The sequence below is a fragment of the Chiloscyllium plagiosum genome, chromosome 2 (genome assembly GCF_004010195.1).
Source record: "Chiloscyllium plagiosum isolate BGI_BamShark_2017 chromosome 2, ASM401019v2, whole genome shotgun sequence".
In the NCBI taxonomy this organism is placed as follows: Eukaryota; Metazoa; Chordata; class Chondrichthyes; order Orectolobiformes; family Hemiscylliidae; genus Chiloscyllium; species Chiloscyllium plagiosum.
Window position 1 is genome coordinate 36,045,512 of NC_057711.1, and position 24,486 is coordinate 36,069,997.

At 37.2% G+C, this 24,486-nt stretch overlaps 1 protein-coding gene across 1 annotated transcript in view; it reads right to left on the bottom strand.

Moving 5' to 3' along the window:
• Positions 1-24,486, bottom strand: part of arhgef28a (Rho guanine nucleotide exchange factor (GEF) 28a) — a 479,393-nt gene that overhangs the window by 265,389 nt on the left and 189,518 nt on the right. The window contains exons 9-10 of the mRNA XM_043707577.1: positions 22,785-22,858; positions 20,632-20,701 (exon numbers count right to left, since the gene is read on the bottom strand). Coding sequence (XP_043563512.1) covers positions 20,632-20,701; positions 22,785-22,858 — 144 coding nt within the window. The remainder of the gene's footprint in view (positions 1-20,631; positions 20,702-22,784; positions 22,859-24,486) is intronic.

A 24,486-nucleotide genomic window follows, 5' to 3' on the forward strand; every position in this document is an offset into this window, starting at 1 on the left:
CTAAATATATTCAATAGCAAGTTAGGCACATTTTAAAACTTACAAGGGAATCAAGGGTCATGATGAACAAGTAGGCTAGTGGAGTCAAGATCAGAAGAACTATGCGGTTTCCAAAATGGTATTGTTATCAAATGTTGAACTTGCAAATTGATTAGAAGACACCAATATCTATTCAGTGTCTGAACAATACAGAAATTAATATCCAACAGGAAAAACTGTCATGTCACAGTAATTCTCTCAATTTCTTTATCTTCTAAAGCCATTAATTAACACTATTAGACTTATGTTAAAAGTGAGTACATATTTTTAACTCCCTTGCATTCACACTACAATACAATTCAAGTACAGTAGTTGCATTAACTAGTTTTTTAAATGATACTTAATTCTATGCATAATGTAGAATTAACTTAGTAATAAAACTATCAAATGTAAAAACACAGCAGCTCAACCAGCCAACCGAGAAAATAACAGGGTTATGATCCAGGTGTACATCTTCCTACGAACTGTGTTTTTATTTTTGAATTGCAAAATCTGCTGAAAATTACATTTTTACTCCGAACCAAGTTAATTTGGAGTATTTATGGAGGTTAGTCTACTATCCAAAACTTGGCAATTTGCATGTTTGTGAGATTTAGCAAATAATAAAAGGATTACTCTGTTATCGATCCTAAACATTGCAGCAGACAACCTGTACTCAATTGAGTGTGGCACACGTGGTCAGAGAAGACAACTATGGTAATTAAGAACAAAAACAGAAATTGCTGGAAAAGCTCAGCAGGTCTGGCAGCATCTGAGAAGAGGAATCAAAGTTAACATTTTGGGTTCGGTGACTCTTCCTCAGACGGGTCTCCAGACCTGAAACATTAACTTTGATTTCTCTTCACAAATGCTGCCAGACCTGCTGAGTTTTCCAGCAACTTCTGTTTTTGTTTCTGATTAACAGCATCCACAGTACTTTCAGTTTTTATATGGAAACTAAGATCCCTGTCAATTAATTAATCTTCACTACAAACAAACATCTTTGTTAGGTTTGATGTTCTTTAAAACAAAACTGATTCAGAAAATAACATATCTACCAATAATGCATACTTCAGAGCTAACTGGCCGGCATTGCATGCCATATATATTAAAATAAATTATTTAAAGCAGACATGTCAGAAACCTTTCTCCTGAAGCTCTCTCTTTTTCTGTTAAGAAGAAATAAAATGCAAATGCAAAGAAAAGTTCAGACATTACATGTAACTTATACCTTGTTTGGATATCCTGCGTTGAATCCTCATCTTAGGCAATGATGGCCACGAGTAATTGAAAGGTGATTCCGAGTCTGAATCCATGTTGGTGACTTAAATAAACATGCCAGATTGATCTGACATACTGGAGCAGAACTTCGTTGTGCACAGAAATGATTCAGGTCTAGCTGTGATGCAAAGTAAAAGAATGAAGGAGGCTGGGATCAAATTGCCCCCTAACCTAGGGGAGGGTGCAGCAGTAAAATATTTGGTTTCTTCAGGCAATCAGGCATGTAGATGGATTCTAAATTACAAGGCAGGACTAAATGTAAAATTGGAAAATGAGTGGAGCTGCACCCACTATCCATGCGTATTTGGAAGGTCAGCATAAGCCCATAACTCATTAACTCACCTTTTCATTTCTATGCAAATGTAACTCCCATGGAGACATGCTGTGGGAGAGTAAACGTAAATCAGGAGCAACTCAAAACTTAACGTTCACTCCTCCAAAAATCTTAAAATAGGTCTTCCTTTCCCAAAAAAAGTAAACAAAAGCATAACTTGAGCAATTACTCACAAACAAACAGCAAGTAAATCACATTTTTACGTAGCTATTTCTATGACCTCCTGATAGGAAGTTCAAGGCAGGGGTTAAACAAATAATCTACACTTCTCAGAATGGCCAGGCAGTCCTCTGCCAGACCTTTCGAGTTCTTTGTCAAAATGCACACACCACTGAGAAGCTTGCAAACATTGGCAGGCATAGAGCTGGCAACTGATAATGCAAGATAACACCTCTCGACCGAAAGCCAGACTAGTCGATAAAATGGCAATCTAAAGGTCCACACACATATCTCTTCAAGGCAACATAGCAAGCAGTTTAAACAGTAGGGACCAAGATTTGAAAGAAAATCAGCTGCTATCTCACAGACTCTCTTCCTCCCACATCCCCCCACCCACGACTACTCCCTTACAATTCACCAAATCAATGCTGGATTTTACAAGCCTGGCACCTTTACAGCACCGGTCTAACCTCTCAGTTATGCACAATAGAGCAAGTGGCCAATTTACAACAAGTCCTCCATTCTTACAATTTTCTAAACAACTTGTAGGCAATTAGTATTCAGTAAGAACTCATTACCCTTCCCCCAACACGATTTTCATACAGATTTTGTATGTCTAATCATGGTCACAGATTAGCAATCACAGAATAATTTGCTCATCATTTGTTAAACTTGCAAGTTTATTTTTTGAAAACAAAAGAAATCAATGCTTCAAGTCATGTGCATACTTGCAAAAGTTGAGTAAAGATAGACAGTGAATGTGTAGATTGACTTAAATGTCAGCTTTTCAAGACTATGACATTTGAGCTTGTTAACATTCCTTACTTCAGTTCAATTATTTTCCAACCCACTGTGGCATACAGTGGTAATTCTGTACCAAGCTGAAATTATTCATTAGTTAGCAGTTTTGTTCTACATTACACACACAGAACAGTCCAATATATTTCAGGTAATTTAACTTGCTAATTCCAGCAAACTATTAGACCATCTTGAAGATTATGCAAGGACAAAAATATTTATACATTATACAGAGGGGTGAAGACAAAAGACCTTTGTACGACAGAGTTTTGTGTATCAACACAATGCTGCACTGATTAATCGACACTGATAGTACTTTTTCCAAAAGCTTAGAGGAGTGGACAAAACCCTTCAGCAAATAAAAAGTTCAGATGTTGTCAGTGTTTTAAAATGTTAATCAAGTCTCCATCAATGCTTGCAATGCCGTAACAGAACAGACATTTGTCAGTTACCACATTTATCAAATCTGATGAAAGATCATCGACCTGTTTTCCTTTCAGAAGCTATCTGATCTGCCAAATACCTCCAAAATTTTCTGATTTGTTTTTCAGATCCCAGCATCTTCAGTATTTTACTTTGTTTTCCAAATTAGTTATTTAATTAGTTTCATTTCATTTCTAGAATAACAAAGCAGTGATCAAGTGTGTTTGGATTAAAAATTAATGAAGTACAGATGCAGCAAGACCTGGAGAATATCCAGGCTTGGGCTGACAAGTGCAAAGTAACATTAACGCCAGTTAAATGCTGGCAATGATGGTCTCCTTTTGGAGATAATTAAAATTTAATGGCATTACCATCACTGAACCTTCCAATATCAACATTTTGGAGTTATCATTGACCAAAAACTAAAATGGACAAGCCACAAGAAAACATGTCTGCAGGAGTAGATCACAGGCTAGGAATACTGCAGCAAGTAACTCACCTCCTGACTGTCCAAAGCCTGTTCAACATCTACAAGGCACAAGTCAGGAGTGAGATAGAATACTCCCCATTTGCCTGAATAAGTCCAGCTGCAACAATACTAAAACAAGCTTGAAACCTACCAGAACAAAGCAGCCCACTTGAATGGCACCACATCAACTCTCTCCACCATCTAAGCTTATTATCAGCAGTGTGTACCAACTACAGAATGCACTACAGACATTGAAAGGTCCTTAGACTGCATCTTCCAAACCCACAACCATTACCATCCAAGGGCAGCAGATACATGAGAACACCACCACCTGCAAACTTCCCTCCAACCCACTCATTATCCTGACATGGGAGTATTCTGTCATTCCTTCAGTGTTGCAGGCACAAGATTCCCTCCCTAATGGTATTGTAGGTCTACCTATAGAACATGGACTTCAGTGGTTCAAGAAGGCAGCTCACTGCCACTTTCTCAAGGCCACGAGTGGTGGGTAATAAATGTTATTGAGCTAGTGATGCTCACATCTGACAAGTGAATATAAAAGAATTAGCGAGAGTAGTCACAATGGCTTCGCTGCTTTCAAATGCCAATGTCGATGGAGGACGAGTACATTTGTGTGGTGCCCATTGGTTGTTAGCCAGGATGCTTTTGCCCAGATTCCAACATGGAGATCATTCTGAACAAGCAGTGAGCTGATTCCACAGGTACACTAGTTTCCTTGTTGAATATTTTCCAATGTCTAGCTTGTTTGACCAATTTGGTAAGAAGGGAGTCTGAGTATTAATGAAGTGAGCTATAATGTTAACAAGGCATCCAACAATGAATTGAAATCTCGCTGCTGCCTAGTAGGAACCTCACTCCCCACATTGTGAAAAGGATAAAAGATGGAGCAAGATGGTCTCAGCATCAAGGTGGGCCCCACTACACTTTTCGTCCAATTCTGTCACACACCTCACCATAGACCACATCAAACAGACCCGAGAGAGTGTGGGAGAGTGTGTGGGGTGCGACATGTGGTGTGTATGACCAGTAGACCCGAAGCATGACTCTCCACAGCAACTGCCAACCTACCCACGGAGGCAGACATTCACAAGATTCACTGCAGCTTCTGAATAATGAGGGCCATTGCATCTCACATACCTGCCTCCTGGTAGGCTCTCACTTCACTGAATACTCACCCTTTCTCTGTTTCCACCAAGATTCCGTCCATAATGTTCATAAGTTATATTCAATTAGGTTTCAAAGGACGTCTGCAGGGATTTTTAAGTTTTTGCAATTTTTTTTCGCCTGTTCTTCTGATATATTCAGAGGTTGAATACATCTTGAAATAATCTCTTCCTAATAGTGATAAGAGTGTAGTAAACATAGCTTCACTGTCTTGTTAAATAGATTTGTTCTCCTTTGTAATTTTATCATTATGCATGGAACAGCTGTCAGTTTTTCTTCATGTTACCTTTCATTTTCAACTGGGGCAAGTAACGGAAAAGCTGCAGCCACTTTTTCTTGTTCAGTGTTGCAGTTATGGCCTTAGAAATAACTCCAGAGAGGCCGTTAAACTATCACCAAGTCACCATTTACTTACACATGAGTAGTCCTTGACTTTGGCTCTGCTCTTCAGAGTCTGCTTTCAGAGTGGCATCATCTCTGTCACTCCCCTTTTTATCTACCAGCCAGGGCTCCATGATTAGACCAGATTAACAGCCCAAGTCAGGGAACTCATATTCTATGATGTCCAGCCACCTGATCTCGCTACACCCTTTATTGTCTTTTTCTTGGTTTATTTTAATTCTTTACAGCAGCTTTCACAGCTCTGAACATTCTACTTTGGCTGTCTCAATAACTGTGCTTTTATATATTTCTTGCATGCTCTACACCAGTTTCATTTTTGGCACCATGTTCTGCATTCATTAGGCAGCAGTCTGGTCAGAATGGAGTCTTTCAAAGTGCTTCTAAAACAGTTGCCTGTAATGTGTTCTGGAAGGGCATTTATCTTCCCATGTATCTTCTGCCCTTGCTCTTCAAGATGGATGTATGGTGGCTGTATGGTGTGGTGTGGCATGATATGTGATGTGTACTTTGTGACTAAGTGTGTGTGTGTGTGTGTGTGTGTGTGTGTGGTGTAGCTTTGTTGGGGGGGCGGGGTGCATGGGGTATGCTGTGTGTGTATTTGGTATGTTTTGCACACGTGTATGTGCATTTTGGGATGTTTTATGCATGCATGTGATGTTTTGTGTTTGTGTGTGTGTGAAGTATGCTGCATGTATGGGTGTGGTAAATGTGTGCCATATAGGTATGTGCAGGTAAGTGTAGCATACAGGTGTGTGTGTGTGTGTATGCACATGAGAGAGTGTGTGAGAGTGTGTGGGGTGCGACATGTGGTGTGTATGACCAGCAGACCCGAAGCATGACTCTCCACAGCAGCTGCCAACCTACCCATGGAGGTCACAAGATTCACTGCAGCTTCTGAATAATGAGGGCCATTGCATCTCACACACCTGCCTCCTGGTAGGCTCTCACTTCACTGAATACTCACCCTTTCTCTGTTTCCACCAAGATGTCATTCATCGAGGAAGGAATCATGAATATAGTTCATATGGCCATATGAACTGCCCGTCACAATGCACTTGTGTATCATTAATTGACAAGCATGATTTAAAGGCAATGCATGTAATACATGTGCAGCGACTAATGGGAATAACAAATTGCTAATTTATGAGAAAAGTTGTGTGGGTAATTCAAAATGGACATGATAGTGCTTTTTACATAAAAGAGAGGGATGTTTGGTATGAAAGATAATCATGGAATATTATGTGCAGTTCTGGCCCCCCTCCTATCAGAAGGGTGTTGTGCAACATGAAAGGATTCAGAAGAGATTTACAATTATGTTACAAGGATTGGAGGATTTCAGCTAGAGGGAGAGGCTGAATAGGCTGGAGCTGTTTTCCTTGGAATGTCAAAACCTGAAGGATGACCTTATAGAGGTTTATAAAATAATAAGGGGCATGGATAGGGTAAATAGACAAGGTACTTTCCCTAGGGTGGGGGAATCCAGAACTAGAGGGCATAGGTTTAGGGTGAGAGGGAAAAATTAAAAAGGGACCTAAGGGGCAACTTTTTCACACAAAGGATGGTACGTGTATGGAATGAGTTGCCAGAGGAAGTGGTAGAGTCTGGTACAATTACAACATTTAAAAGGCATCTGGATGGGCATATGAATAGAAAAGGTTTAGAGGCATATGGGCCAAGTGCTGGCAAATGGGACGAGATTAATTTAGGATATCTGGTCAGCATGGACAAGTTGGACCAAATAGTCTGTTTCTATGCTGTATGACGATGTAAAAATGTCCTTCCTGGTCTGCCATAGCCATGTGACCTCTCCCGTGAGGCAACAAACATCTTAGAGGCACTCCAAAAAGTACTCCATTTTGACGAGACTATTGCCTCTTGAACACAGAGCTTTACCCCTGTGATGCTACAATTGTCAAATTTTACAGGACAATGTTTCAAAATGTCTCTTTTCATTTTAGGTGAAATGAAATGTTCTTAATCAAGTGATCATACTACCCCTATGTGCAACTTATTAAAAATCAAGTGCCTGGTTTCATAACCTCCGACAGTGTCTCTGAAGACAGCCTATTTCTTCCCCAAGGCAATTTACCCCACTTTAATTTACTTTCTCATCTCTCTTGTTTCTGTAAGAATTCCCAGACAGTGCTCTGTTACTAATGTACTTATGAGACAGCTCATAGCCATCTGTAATTACTGCATCCTCTCTCAACTTAGAAACTTTTATCTTCCAGGTATCAGCATACCAATATCTTCAAGCTATCAACAGGAAAACATAGGGTAAATAAAGATAAACCATTTCCACTGGTTGGAATCTTCTAGCACTAGAGGGCATAGTTTGAGAACTAGGGCCAGTCTGCTCAGCAGAGATGTTAGGTAACACTTCTATCCATGTGGATGGTGGATGTTTAAAACACTCTTACACAAGTGGCAGTGGATGCTGGATCAAGTGTTAATTTGAGATCTGACATAGATTTTTTTTTGCAAAGCAAAGGTATTAAGAAATATGGGCCAAAGGCAAGTATATGGAGCTAGGCTATAAATCGACCATGATCTATCTGAATGGTGAATGGGCTTGAGGGGCTGAATGGCTTATTCCTGTTCTTAAGTTCCTATCTTTCTACTAAAGAGACACTATTTTTAATTTTTTCCACTTGTATCGACTCGCTCAGTTTTTCAAAGTCTTGTTGAACTTCCGTAGATTGATCAAATATCATCTCCTTTTCTCTAGCAAAGTTCACAAAAGACTGACTTTGTTTCTTCCTAAAATTTCCATACTCTGTCAGTAAATTCCTGGTACTTAGGATAGCAGCTTTCATTGGATTGGTCATTTATAAGAGATAAATACTTTTACAAAGTCCTTTGTATAATCTCACAGCAACAATACAGTTCAATTTTCTCAAGATGTTAAAGTGTGGCATTCTTCAAATCTCAAAAAAAAAGACATGTCAACACTTTCCTCACTAAATTCAGTTGCTAAGTGAGTATTCCTAGCCAAATCCAGCGAAGAGCGAAAACAGAGTTATCCACCAGTTTCCCTGCTATTTCTTGTTTGCTCTTTGGATGCTTTCCCCTGGCGATTTCAATTTTCTTGCTTCCTTTTTCGCTCTGAAATTGAAGGTCTTTTCCTTTCTACTTTTTAAATATTTCTGTGAAGTTGTAACTCAAGATTCCAAATTTCTCTTTCTTTTACCTTCCCTTTCAATGTCAAGAGATTTTATTTCTGACTCCAAATCAAGTTGCTTCACTTGTCATTGAATTCTGGCTACCTTCATTGGGTGCTTTTGGCATTGCCCTGTTCTCCTCAAGGGCGAGCCAATTATCAACAATATTTGTCATTTTAGCCTCTTTTTCGAGCTAACTTCTAATTTTTTCTACCTCAGCCTACAAATTAACCATTCGTTAACTATTGCAAGGCACTAACAGACATGTTGTCTTTCTCAAGAAATTTGCAAATATTCACAGTAGCCATACTGACTTTTCATTGACAAAAGTGTGAAATCTTATCTCTTGAAACAGTGGAAAATTCCACTCTTCTGCATTTTACAGCCTTACACAAAGAGAACTGAGCAAACAGAAGTCACTATTTAAAAAAGAGGTCGAAAAAAGACAGGTACCTATATGCCTATTAGCTCAACTTCTGCATGGGGAAAGTCCTTGAATCTTTAATCAAGAAAGAAACAATGAGACATCTGGACAGAAATTGACCCATCAAGCAAATGCAGCATGGGTTCATGAAAGGCAGGTCATGTTTAACTAATTTACTGGAATTGTTTGGGGACATTACAAGCATAGTGAGCAATGGGGAACCAGTAGATATGGTGTATTGGATTTCCAGAAGGCATTTAACAAGGTGTCGCACAAGAAGCTGCTGCATAAGATACAAGTGCATGGCATTACGAGTAATGCATTAGCACAGATAGAAGATTGGTTAACTAACAAAAGGCAAAGCATGGGGATAAATGGATGTTTTGTTTTTGTATGGCAATCAGTGGCTAATGGTGTGCCTCAGGGACCACAATTGTTTCCAATTTACATTGATGATTCAGAGTGGGGACCAAGGGTAGTCAAGGTTTGCAGATGACACAGAGATGAGTGGTATAGCAAAGTGTGCAGAGGATACTGAAAGTTTGCAGAGGGATATATTTAGGTTAAGTGAATGGGCAAGGGTCTGGCAGATGGAGTACAATATTGGTAAATGTGAGGTCATCCATTTTGGTAGTAACAAAGAAAATGGTCTGTTATTTAAATGGTGAAAAATTGCAGCATACTGCTGTGTAGAGGGCCCTTGATGTCCTTGTGCACGAAGCTCAAAAGATTGGTTTGCAGATACAGCAGTAATTCATCCATCATTGCTGGAGGGATGGAGTTTAAAAACAGGAAGGTAATGCTTCAGCTATATAGGGTGTTGGTAAGGCCACATCTGCAGTACTGTGTAAAGTTTTGGTCTCCTTACTTGAGAAAGGATGTACTGGTACTAGAGGGTAGCAGAGGAGGTTCACTAGGTTGATTCCGGAATTGAGAGGGTTGGCTTAGGAGGACACATTGAGTAAACTCATTGGAATTATACTCATTAGAATTGAGAAAAATGAAGGGGTGAGACCTTATATAAATATATTAAATCATGAAGGTAATAGATAAGATAGCAGTACAGAGATGAACTATGGGCATAGCCTCAAAATAAGGGGAAGTAGATTTAGGACTGAGTTGAGGAGGAAGGGTTGTGAATCTGTGGAATTCAGTGCCCAGTGAAGCAGTTGAGGCTACTTTGCTGAATGTTTTTAAGGCAAAGATAGATTTTTGAACAGTAAAGGAATTAAGGGTTATGGTGAGCTGGAGGGTAAGTGGAGTTCACAAAAGAATCAGCCATGATCTTACTGAATGGTAGAGAAGGCTCAACAGGCCAGATGGCCTATTCCTGCTCCTACATATTCTGTTCAAATTAAAAGGATCTTTTCATTATATATTGCTTAAGCTTTGTCCAAAACTGGAGATACAATAGGTTTAAAGACACAGAAAATATAAGCAATATATGGCAAAGCAATAATACTCAAAGCTAATGTTGAAACGAAAGGAATTAATATTTTGAAGGAGAATGGCACAACTGTATCTGATACTAGTGCCACAGAACTTCAGAATGATGAAAAAAAACTTCTGTCATTGAAATAATGAGGTTTGAATTGAATAAGAAGGCAAAAAGAAAATTTACAGAACACATGACCTACCGATAAAGGAGTATTTTAGACTGATCACTGAAATAACCTTAACTAAGTTCGTAAAGCAGATACGAAGGATTTTATTTAGCAGAAAAGAAATGAACTGCATAAACAAAAGAAGTCAATACTAAACCCGTACCTCTTGAAAAAGAGGTCTAAAGGAATAAATCATGGAAATAAACTTCAAGAAAAGTGATCCTGAATTTAAAAAGTATGAAGTGATATCAACTGTTATGAAGAATAATTTAGATGTTCGGCAAAAGAAACCATTTTTCACAGACTTGACATTAAAACAAAAACCATGCAGACATTGAACAAAATTAAAATCTGGAATTAAAACTTGAACAGGAGGGAGTAAAGTCAGTTTTAAAAGTGAAAAGACTGATGGTTATTTAGTGTCTGACTTTAAAGGAGGACAAAAGCAATTGCTGAATCCAGAGGCAAGAAGTGCTATGTCAGGAATTTCTACATGGATTCCAGCTCTCGATAACCAGGACTCAGTATGCAGATTGGTTTCCAGCAATCAGCAATGAGGTTCTTGACAAAGTTAACCAAAACAAATAAACTGAATGCTTTGGGATCATCAAGAATACCAAACCAGGTTCAAGACTTTGTACAATCCAATCAGCCACAATGTCAAAGAATGATGGAGCACAATTGATGGGCCAAATGGTCTATTTCTGCTCTTACAACTTATGACCTTATATGTTCTGCAGGCATGTTTGCCCTGGATCACATTCTGAAGTCATAACATCATGTGTCATATTTATCATGTTGATTAAATGTATTTTTTGAAATGTATAATTAAGACACTTTCAATCTCAATAAGCTTTATTTCTGGTAACAAGCCATAGTCGTACTAATAAACTCTTACAGTTACCAATAAATTCCATAAATTTTGAAAACTAAACAAACAACTTTTTTTAAAATACATTGGATGTGGGTGTCACTGGCTATGTCAGTATTCATTTCCCTTCCTTAAGTGCCCAAAGTCAATACATTGCTGTGGATCAGGAATCACATGTTGGCTAGACCAGATAAGGATGGCAGATTTCCTTCTTTGAAGGACATTAGTGAACCAGCTCGATTTTTGTTTTCCAGACTTTTTAAACTGAATTCAGACTTAAAGTTTTTTTCATCTATGTTCCCAGAATATTAACGTGGAGTTCTGAATTACTAGTTCAGTGGCATTACTGCGACACTATAGCTACTTTTGATAAAAGACTAACCAACCACTTACCAATTCCCTGTATCATCATACTTTGACCTTTTTCAGAATGCAACCAGTCCACAAATCAAACTGTATCAGTTTTTTAAATTAGTCTGACACGCTCTGTGCACTTCAAGTGAATAGCATCTGTTCCCTCCCAAATATTTCAAAACTGAAGTGCCAATGGTATTGGAGCAAATGGAGACCCTGTAGCATAGCAGTGATTGTGGAATGGAATGATGAGATTTAGGATACAGACAGCAGAATTTTGAATGAGTTCAAGATGGATGGTGGAAGACCAAGCTAGGAGAGTACTAAAATAATCAAGTCTAGAGGAAAGCACATAAGCAAGTAGCCCCTAAAAGTCAAGTACACAAACACTGCAGTCACCAGAAAGCAATACTTGATACACAAAAGTTAGTATCCATTTGATACCACAATTATTTGGAGCTAATTCCTTGGTGTGAAAACAAATCGATTTTCTCTTGTGGAAGAGGATGAAATGAATTCAATGTTTCATGCAAAGGATAACCAAACTCCCAATGACACTGCAAATTAAGTTGTTTTTCCTGAGAGATAAAGCTGTCCTAGTGACTCAGTGTGATAAAATGCATTGGACATCCATGAGCTGTTATTGAAATGTTGTGTACAGAAGGTGATTGACCTCATAGATAACAGATCATTTTCATCGATAGAAGGGACCAATGTAAGAAAGGTGATCTCTGTCATGACTATATTTGGAATGAAGCTATTGGAGCAGATAGTCAAAGAAATTACATTATGATCAACAATTGGTGTTAATTGCTAGTTAACATGTTTGTAAGCAAATAGGAAAAAACGCCAAGTTATAAAAATGAAAAAAGCATTAAAAATAGGATCAAAAGACCATTAGAATAGACATTTGGAAAATTCAAGGTAAATACGGAGGTAAATACAATGAAATATGTCTTCAGGCTGAATGTGAACATGTCACATCTTACTTGTAAAAAGAAATTTTCTGTGAAGAGAAACCAAATCTAGGCGGAATAGAATGCAACAAAAATAAAGATTACAACAAAGAAAAATTAAAAACCTGGTGAAATAATTAACAAAAATATTGTACTACAGATAGCAAAAGGAAAAGTGGTGCATCAAATATAGCAACAAGAGGCATTACATAAATATTTCATCTATTTTGACCCTGGATTAACAATTACTTGTTAACTTTAGGAGCCTTACTTCAGAACTGCAATACTGGAAATGCTATCTTAACATGTCAAGAATGAGAGTAAAGACATGAATCTCAAATTATACATCATTCAGCTAAAAATCTGTTGTGGGGGAAACATTACATGGAATGTTGGTAGTATTTATCCAAACAGCACCAAGTCCACAAGAAGTAGTTATCAGAGATTTAAGCAGAAGGTCATGCCTCACTAATCAGCTGGAATTCTTTGAGGAGGTAAGAAAATTAGTGTGCAAAAGCTACACAGTGGATATACATAAATGAACTTTTAGAAGAAACAAGAAAGAACAAGTATACATTGATAGGTATAGCACCTTTCCTTTCTCAGGATAGCCTCAATTTTTTCCATTTAATAAATTGCTTTGAAGATCTGCCAAATATCACATATGAAGCATATGAGGACGTTTTATGCTTCAATCAGTCTATTAGCTACACTAAAAACTGATTTGTGATAAAAAGCAGGAGGTGATGCAACAAGGAAGCTATATCTCTGGGTGTTGCCACTAAAATTCAATTGTATCTTTAACAACAAAGCAGAGTTCAGAGATTTTGTTCAGCCTGCCACTAAGTGCTTCAACCTGCTCATTGTGAAAAATAAACTATCACTTACTGAAGCGTTAAGATGTGATCTTCCTCTTTATAAGGAGTAAAACCAAAATAAGGTAAAAATTGATTTAATTTGCAACCCTTAATGCTCCCAATAATGATAATTTGTAACATTGACAGAGCATATGTTTTGCTTTATAACTGTAAAATGGGAATTAACAATGAACAATGAAGAAAGAATTACATATACGTTTTGTCTTTCATGATCTCAGGACACCCCAGAGTTCTTCATAATCAATATACTTGTGAAATAGAGTCAATATTCTAATCTAAGCAATACAGTAGGCAATTTATACAAAACAAAATCCCAAAAACAGTGACCAGCTAATTGGTTTAAGCAATAGAGTCACACAGCACAGAAATAGATTCCTCAGTCCAACCAGTCCATGTCAGCCACAATCCCAAACTAAATTAGTCCCACCTGCCTATGCCAAGCCCATATCCCTCCAAATATTTCTCATTCATGCACTTGTCTACATATTTTTTGAACATTGTAACTGTACCCACATCCACCACTGCCTCTGGAAGTCCATTTCACACATGAACCACCCTCTGTGTAAAAGAAAATTGCCCTTCATATCTTTTTAAAAAATCTTTCTTCATTGTTAATTCTCATTTTACAGTTACAAAGCAAAACATATGCTCTTTCAATGTCTTTTTTAAAATCTTTCTCCTCTCACCTTAAAATGATGTTGGTTAACAGGTATACATTAACAACGGTATAGGGAAAAGCTCCTGGCTCTTCTTTGAATAATATTACGAAAAACGTACATCTACACCTGAGGCAGATGGGGCTTTGATTTAAGTTCTCATCTGAAAAAGTTCACCACCAAAAGTGAAGCACTCCCTTTATACTATATTTATGTGTCAGCCTACATTGCCTGCTCAAATTTTCCCATGCTCTGAACCAGTAAATACTTCACTTAATTTGAGTCAGAAAAAAGGCACACACTTTAATGCATTCTATCCTGTACTGAAATTCACTTTTGAAATGGAACAGTCAAAGTTTCCTTGATATTCAAGATAAATGTATTTCGACTTAGCACATTTGCAGCCTGGGACACAATCCAAAGATCGCAATGCAGTTTTTGAATTGCGGAGAAAGTGAGGTCTGCAGATGCTGGAGATCCTGTTCCCTGGATGCTGCCTGACCTGCTGCGCTTTTCCAGCACACATTTTCAGTTTTTGAATTGCATCTTGTCTTTCAAACTGTTGCTGCCCTGGAGTTCCCTTGATACTCTTTAGGCACGACATGCCACAATTCCTCTCAGAAATCAGTGTAATCTACATAGGGATTTTAGACAGCCACTAAATTTACAACATCAACCAGCATTAGATTTGTATATCAGTCTTTTAAAGAACATACGTTTTGGTCACAAGCTTAATACATCTATAAGTACTTCAGAGTTATCCATTTTACGATCTATTACATTACATCATGAATGTGCGAAAGGTCACCATTTTGTCATGGATAATGTCCAGTCAATCTCAGGATTGGTTTCTCAAAAATTTCATGAACATATACCATTTCACACTGCAACGCAAGTGGTGCTCACTACTAAAAGGATGCTGTTAGTCTGCTTACCACACAAATTAGTAAAGCGGTATATGAATTTCAGTGGCAGTGCAATATGCTCATGTAGGTTATAATTTCAAGCAAGTGATCGATCAGTCCTTTGGTTGTTCACTGCAGGCAAACTACTAACCATACTCAACTAGCCTGTGCTTGCAAAACTCAGACCATAGTCATCAGCATTAGATATGATATCATGATCAAATTTGCGAAACAATCTGAACTGAGCTACAAATTAGATTAATAACCAATTTATGATTATTAGTTGTTCACACAGTTTAACCAGTTACATGTACTACATGTAGATTAGGTACAGGAATAGAGTAAGCTACTCAAACTCGAGGCAGTTGTGCCATTGATAAGATCATGGAGATCTATCACTCTTCAATCTTCTTCAATAAACTTTCATTCCTTTACTTACCAAAGATCTATCCAGCTCTGCCTTAAAAGGTGTCAAAAAATCTGCTTCCAGTGCCCTTTGAAGAACATTTTTATGACTTGCTCAGCAGGAAATTCTCCTTGTCTTTGAAGTAAATGGGTGACTGTTTTTTTTAAAAAAAGTTACCTCCTGGTTCTAGATTCTCTTATAAAAAGAAACATCCTTTACATATCCAACCTGTTAAGGCACTTACAAATTTCAAACAAATTGCCTCTTACTCTTCTTAACTCTACAGCATATAAGCCTCACCTGTCCAGCCTTTCCTCATAAGACAATCCACCCATTCCAGATTATTGGTCCAGTAAACCTTCTCCAACGTGTTTTCAACTCAACTGCAACCTTCCTTAAAGAGACCAATATAGTGCACTGTATAACTGATGCATAATTTCCCTACTTCGTATTCAATTCCCTTCTCATTAAAAATAATTTTCTATTAACTTTCCTAATTACTTGCTGCACTTGCACAGTAACCTTTTACAATTCATGCACTAGGAATTCAGAATCTCTACATTTCAGTGCTCTATAGTCTCTCAATAATTAGATAATATGCATTTTTAATTCTTGCTGTCAAAATAGACAACTTGCATTTTCCCACAGCAAACTCCCTTTTCCCCACTCATTAACCTCTCTAAATCCCTATGTCCTCTTTCCAATCAATTTTCATACATATTTGTGTGTCATTTGTAAGTCATTTATATAGATTGTAAAAAGTTGAGTCGCCAACGCTGATTCTTGTAGCACACCACTCATTACTTCATGCCAACCAGAAAATGATCCATTTACGTCTAGACCACATTTCCTGTTATCCAGCCAATCGTTTACCATGTTAATGTTACAAAAAAGCTTTTATTTTCCACATTAACATTCCACATTTATTGTGGTACTTTAGAGTTCTAGAGGTCAGTACAGTACATCTTCCCATTTCCCTTTATCCATAGCATGTTACTTCTTTGAACATGATTTTGAATTTCACAAAATCATGTTGATTCTACTCAATTGCCTTGAATTTCTCGAATCGTGCTGCTAGATCATCATTTATAATAGTTTCTAACACCTTTCCATTTAGAGCTGTTAAGCTAACTAGCCTGTAGTTTCTTCCATTGTCTCTCTTCCTTTTTAAATAAAACAGTTACATACATTTGTTATTCTCCAACCCTTTTAAAACTTGTATCCAATTTTGGAAAATTAAAACCAACACATTAACAATCTCACTACACACTTTTTTTAATACCCAAGGATGAATTAAGACCTGGGAACTGCCTTGACCAATCAGAGTCAATTTACTGGATTTTACTTAAACAAAAGCTTGGCGGTTAACTGTTTGATACATTTCAAATGGCAATTCTTCAACCAAAGTCCACCAACCAACTAATCTGCACCCTCTTCTCAACTAGTATAAATTAGTGTTTCCTTTGAGATTTGGTGTTCCAGCAATTTTGTCCTGAATAACGGAAGGCAAAAAGCTTCAACAGCATGCCCTTTTATAGCAATACCAAAATGTACTTATACATCAATATTTCATCAATTTGCATCCACCTTACTGATTATTTACTACAATGGTTTTTATTCATTTTTGCAAAACAGGTGTTCACAGTAAAAATGTACTAAAATTCTTTGCAGCCATTTGCAAACATTCTGATTACTTTTATGATTCTATGCTTTTTCTTAAGGCGATCATAAATTAAAAAGTAAATGAGTTCAAAGTTGATTGAAAATGAAACTTTTGCAATTAAAGTTTTTGTGATGTAATTGAAAGGTACAAAGAGTACTGCGTGGTTCACTGACTGTCTCTCTCCCTTGATACTGAGGCATTTGTGTCAAACTAATTACATTGCGGTGAATCATTCTATCGTGTAAAGAGTGGGTCATCCCATTTACAACTATTTTCTCATTTTATAAATTAATTGCAGTTTAAATTGTGCACCTAATAAGGTTAACTGATGTTGCAGCAAAACGTGTGTCCTGGTATATTTTTTAAAAATATTAACAGAAATTCTGGTGGAAACTGATCATAAATTTACTTCTGTTGCAGATTGTTTAATTTCTTGAATTGCTAAATAAAGACAATGATATCTTAAATTTAAAGGAACATTAATGTACTATTGCAGTTGTTCACATTAATAGAGGAACAGCAAAGTTTACAACTTTGAATATATAGCTTTTCTATGGAGTGGTTCAAAACTGCTGTGTCATTCATATGGAATTCAATAACAGTCCTTGCAAGTTCAGGTAAAGAAACCTGTTTAATAGTTTATTCTACTATACATGGCATATTTGATATTACTTTTCTGCTGTAATGGTATCTAATGCGTGTTCTACATGAAAAGCAGAAACTAACTGATTTATTGTTTATCCAAGGTATAAATTTGTACACATTTTTGTACAAGGTCATCCTTTAGTCCATAAAAGATCCAGATTTATCTATAATAGCTGGCTTTAATGTTCAGCATGAAGTGCATTGTAATAGTCTAGTCAATATCAAATCACTCCAGAAAGCAATTGGCCATTACTTATTTCATAGAACATTGTGTTGCCAAAAGTGGTATCAAGGAATTCAAAACACCTACAGACTTGAAATTCTGAATAGGCCATATCCATAACCAGATGTTTAGTTGGACTTCAGACATATAGCTAAGAAAAGCAACTGCAATGCTAATTTGGTTACCACTAATCTAGAAGAATCAGCAGCCAACTGAAGTGGAAGTAGAGGTTATTAAGGATTCAGAGAAGTGACAGTCTCCCCACAAAATGTCAGACTAGTATTAAAGACAAAAAAGAAAATCTGTGGTACGTGTTTTAAATTTCCTAATCATTTATTTTTGTAAACTGAAGGGCACATGATATTCCAGTCTGTGGGGAGGTGGTGCATGCAAGAACTGTGCATTACAGCAGAACCATTGAGATTTACAACACAGGAGGACAGCACTCAACCCACTGTGTTGGTACCAATATGATTTATTGTAGTTGGGTGACAGATTAATAACTTCTTCAAATCTGGTCTGTATTTACATCAGTAATGGAATTATAATTAACAATACCCTAAGTTTGGTAATTCCAGATGATTAAGTGAGTGACTTAAGTGAATGAGCTTGTTTATGCTTGTGGTACCACCAGAGCTGCTACAATGTCAGACTGACCACATTGCTGGTTTGACAATTGTTTTCAAATTTAGTAAATTCATGGTTCAGGAAATAAAGAAAAATAAATCAGCTGAAGTATAAATTGAACATATGAATAAAATAATTTCACAGGCTGAACAAATTAAATCATAAAACCAACAATCTCTGAAACATTGATGCACCATAAAACAAGGAGAAAGTGAGGTCTGAAGGGCCTGTGCCCGAAACGTCGAATCTCCTGTTCCCTGGATGCTGCCTGACCTGCTGTGCTGTTCTAGCAATAAAGCACCATAAAACAAACCAATTAAATTGTACATGCATGATTCAAGATAGAATCATAGCCTAGAATTTAGAATTAAGAAGAGGTGTATTTGGCCCATCATACCTGTGCTGGCTGTAAGAAAGAGCTCACCTACATTTCTGTCTCAGGAGTCTGACTCAACACATACTACATACTATAAACACAGAAATGACTTGAAAGACAACTTACAGGTTCTAATGTACCTGCTTCTCTTCTTCTAGAAGCTATGAGTTTGGGAGGAAATGTTTAAAGGAGCCTTGAGAGTAAGCAAGCAGAACTTGTAGATGGTATTAACTGCAGCCATTCAGCATCAGCAATAGACTACATAGAGAAATGTTATATCAATAGTTGGAGTGTTTATACAACATGTTCCTTTGTCCTGGATAGTACGGAGTTTCTCAAATATTGTTGGAGTTCCACTTGATTAGGCATAAAAGACAGTATCCCATCACACTTCTGATTTGTGCCTGGTCCACAGGCTTTGGAATTCAGAAGGTGAAATCATTCACCTTGAATACGTAGTCTCAGATCTGCTGTTGTAGTTACAGTATTTATGTGGCTATTGTACTGAACACTGTACAATCATCTGTGAAGAAGGTCACCGCTTCTGATTTTATGATTGAAGATATTAATTGATGAGCAGCTGAAGATCATTAAGACATGATCTGCAGTAATATTTGAATACTCATTGCACCGAGATAATTGATCTACCAAAACCATAGCCATCTTCTTTGAAGCTAGTTACACATCCAGTCACAGGACAAAAAGTCTCCTCCCACCATATCCAATTTCACTTTTTACAATTTTAATATGACGTCAGTACAATGCAGCCCGGGGGGGTAGAGGCACATCACTCTCATTTCATCCTTGGAATTTGGGTCTTTTGTGTTTATTGGATGTAGGGTAGTGTGGAGTATTTCTGATCAGTTGATACTACGTTTGTGTAGCGGGACTGATGACATTTTCTAAAACTTTACTGATTTTTTAGATTAGACTGCTGCAGCTGTAATTGGCTGGATGGCTTTGTTCTGCCAGTTATGAGAAGACAAAACTGGAAAACTTTCCACATTGCCAAGTAGATGCCAGTTCTTTAGCTGCATTGGAACAGATTGGCTGAAGGCACAGCTAATTTTTATCATAAGATCTTGTCGAGACCAATAGCTTTTGTTGTGTCCAATGTGCTCAGCCATTTCCTGATATCACATGATTTTGAATTTGCTGAAGATTGGTTCCTGTAATGATGATCTGCTCAGCACTTTTGGCTGAAGATGACAGAAAGTAATATAAACATGGACTTTTGCATTCATATGCTGAGCTCCACCATAATTAATGACTGTGATGTTCATGGTGCCTCAATCTCCAGTTAGTTGATTAATTGCCCACCAGCATTCACAACTAGACGTTGTTGGGCTTTGATCTGACTCATTGTTGTGGAATTTCTTAGTCTGTCTTTTTCATATTTCTTCCACTGTTTAGTATGTACGTAGCCCTATATTGTATCTTCACCCAGTTAGGATCTCATTTTTAAGGAGCTAGATGCTGTTTCAGATATATTAAATGAGGTTTGATGGTTATGGTAAAAGGAGAATGTGCCAAAAAACACTACAAATTGTTATGAAATACATTTCTGCTGCTGATGGCCAAGCCTCTCATGAACAGCCAGCTTTCAGCAGATAGATTTGTTCTTAATCTATCTGAATTGTTAAGTAAATGTATTAAGGAATAGCACATCCTGTTCCGCTCCAACCGGCAAAGAGTACAGTGACTGGTTGGAATCTCACTTCTCCTCACCCACGTTAATGATTATTGTTTGGTATTCACATATGCTGTTTAAGAATGTGCATCAATATCTGACAAATTGATCTTTCTTTTGTACCTGTATCAATTAATGCCTTATCCACTTCATCCAGCAATAAACCTGCTTGATCTCCCAGAGTGCTAACGTACTGATAAAAAAGAAAAACAAATTAGCTGTTTAAACAAAAATGGCAAAGCTAAAGCCTGAAACTGAAATCCAGCTATCTTTAGGGTTAAATGGGTTAATAAAGATAATCTCATGGTTAATAGGATCATAAAGCAATGCCACATTCATTGTTGGCACAACATACATGATATTTTCATTCTGCTGAAACTTTGAGCATGCAACACTATAAAACTAAATTCAACCTCACATATCATAATATTAAAGCTTCATTTAATCAAAATTTACATCCTTGATACTCTTTTTAAAAATAACAAACAATTAGAATCAACTAGCTACATTGTCCCATAAAAGTATCTGGTAATTAAAACATAATTTAAATCAGAATTTATACCCTTAAACCACCGTGCTCTTAAAAGTTTCACAGGTTCCAATATAAGTGTAAGGACAACCAGAAGATCAGTTTCTAAAACAAATACAAGCCAAAGTGTAAAAACATGGATCAATTGAGTAGCCATTAACAAAGTATTGTGAAATATAGAGAAATAAAATGAAGCTTAAATTATCCTAAATAAAGTTGAGAAACAAGAACTGTGGCCCCAAGCATGACTTGAATTCATGCTAGATGCATCTGCAGTAAACAGAAATTATTTTATTCACAGAGCATCTGACCTTTAGCAAATTTTCATGCATTAGATTCAATATCAAGAGGCTTGCTAAACTGTGGGCAGCGTGCATTTAAAATTTCATAATGGGTCCATCCAATTCAGGTTTCTCTCTTTTATTCCTTCATTTTCCTCTGTAAATTACATCCAACAATTAAATACTCCATTTGAAAGAAAATTAAGTCCACAGTCTACAGAGTACTTGAAGAAATGTTGACACTATACCAGTCCTGAATTTTCACCCTTTAAATCTTGTTTCCATTATATCTTATCATAACGGATCTCCAGTTAGAGGTCAAACTGGACTAATGCCTTACTATATTAAGTTATGCACTTCAGAATGTCTCAGCTTGGTCAGATCTGCAAGTGCATTATTATGTTCAGTTAAAGCTTTCAGAACAGTGCATTACACAAACTGTGCATTCAAAGTTTCTAAGTATCCAATGCCACTATTCTCTTCGCTCAGTTTGAAAATAAAAGCCTTTTAAAAGCTAATTCCGATGATTAATTACAAGTAGCAATTCAGGCACACAAGTCAGTTATGGGTGCAACTGATAAGGTCTCAAAGAAGCTTTGTAAAGAACTCACAGCTTTGCCAATTCATGAAGCACTACAATGTGTAACTTGTAAATGTTATTGGTTTGATCTATTAAAGGGATATACAATGTTTTAAATCAATCTCCTTATAATAATTAACAAAAGAATAAATGATACAATAAGCTTCATAAATACTTTTAAAGTAGTCCAGAGAGAAACTAAAAGCATACTTTTACTTTTTTTTCTGTATTAACCTGCTCAGAGATGTTATTCCATACCACTGGAGCATGTGAGATTTGAAAATGGGTCTGTAGGAACACTACCACTCAACAGCCCTCACAATTTTAATTTCATAGAAATATGCACAAAAAAGGTCAAATGTATTACAAACACACTTTTTAGCTATTTTGTATCAAATCTTCTGAATCCTCTGAACCATTTTCTTCACCCCAAAGTCCACTGTGTACTCTTAGGAGTTTTTGGTGCTGCTGATTAAAACAAAAATACAGTGGAAGGAGAAGATCAGGAGGAAATTAAAAGGTGGGGTGGGGGACAGATTCTGGTCCAGATTCTTTTTTTAAATCGGCTATTTTGAAATACCTGTGCTACCTTAGAATAATAGTCTCCATCTGAATATTTTACATCATATTTAAGGTAATGCAAATAAGTAAAACAGCTATCCACCAATTGACTTCAATATCACACGAACAATACAGCCCAAAAGCAAGCCATTCGGCCCATTATGCTTGCACTGACGTAAAACACAAAAATATCTGAAGTAATTTACATAGAGTATCAGTAAGTATATAAAGATTTTCTTTCTGCCTAACAGATATCAGTAACAGCTCAGAGAAATGAATTGTTACAGTTAAACCTAATTAGAGGGATAGTTAAAGCTTCCATTACCTCAACACAGGTCTCCTTCTCTGTGCTTCCCATCGACTGACCAGATTCATTGGTAAATGGTTCAGAGCAAAGATCTAGATGAAAGAGAAAACCATTGTTATGACCAAGATGGGAGCATTGTACTGTCCTTCTCTGGTTCCATTACACTATGGGTCACAACATAAATTTAATTGTTTTATCCTGTTTCCAATATGGTCAACCATATGCTTTCTCTATGTTGGACTTAAAATAAAAAAGATCCATCAACCAAGTTTCTTTAATAAATGCAAAATCATTTACTTAAACAATAAAAACAATTCAATGAGGATTGTTAACATACTTGGCCAATCTTTGTAAAATCTAGCCCCCAGGGTCAGTTTTGGAGACTTTCATGTATGGTTTCTCTTCATGAGCTCCAGTAATTTATCTTCACTGCTCACCTTAATCTCAACAGTGATATAAGATAAAAGGATAATGGTGTGGACATTTTATATTAAAAGGTGTGAAGTGAACAGCACCTGCATCTTATGCAGGCTATGAGACCTTGGAAGGTGTTTGCGAATTTTGGAACTAAGGTGAATTTATATACTTGCCTGATATTACCTGTGCTTTACAGACATTAGTAGGATTAATTTAGAATTTTGAATAATGCGATCAAGATTGTCTTGACTTCAGTCAAGACAGTTTGTCAATGCATGAGGCTCACATGCAGACTTATGCTACTACAGATGTTATCTGGGGCTAAAAATAAAACGACTGGGGATATGGAGGAATGTAGAATTGAGGTCAAAACCAGATCAGCCATGATCTTGTTGAATGACAGTGCAAACTCAAACAGCCGAGTGGCCTACGCTTAATTGTATGTTTGTACGTCATTAACTTGGACTGCGACAGTATCTGTTTAATGCTAATGCCCTTGAAAGGCCTTAATTGCTCACGTGCTGAGCCCGCTCCCTCAGTGGAATTAAAGACATTTTCTCCGCCCATTTCAGGTGTGAGTGGCAGCCATTTTTCTTTTTGATGTACACTTGCAAATTGGAAGAAGGTGGAAGAGTTGCAGACTTGGCCTCTCAATCTAGGTGAACCCTCCAAAGCTCATGATTCTTTTGCCTTGCCCTCCTGTCATATCTATCAGATTTCATCTTCCCCATGTACCCACCCAACTTTCATTTAACTGTTCATATTCCCAATTTACTCTAAGTGTTTGGTTTAGTTATGGCAAGTGTACTTATGCACTCCCACTAATTATTGTCAATGATCTGATCCCAAAACCACAGTAACCCTTAACCTACCATGCCCATTGTCTCCAACTTATATGATGCAGTTCATCCCCTTGCAATTATTATTCCCATTCCAGCATGCTACTCCAATCCCCAGAATTAATCTTCACAACAACCCCACCACAGCACTGATCCTTATACCTCTTTTCAGTGAACAGATCCCCTGGATGAACTATAGCTCACACACCCATCTACTTAGAAAGTCTGATGAGTAACCACACCTCTGACTGATTACTGCGCAATTCCTTAACTGATCTACCACTAATCCTGGACTGGTTACAATGGACCTGCATTATAGGCGGTGGCCCACTCCACATTGTCTTCACTCGGGACTACTCTCTTTAGGCTTTCAGATTTCAGGTCATTTGGTTGTGCAGTATCTTGCCACGTAAGCTGTTGGAAAAAGCTGGTGTGAAATTGATGTAACATGGTGCTGCACAAAA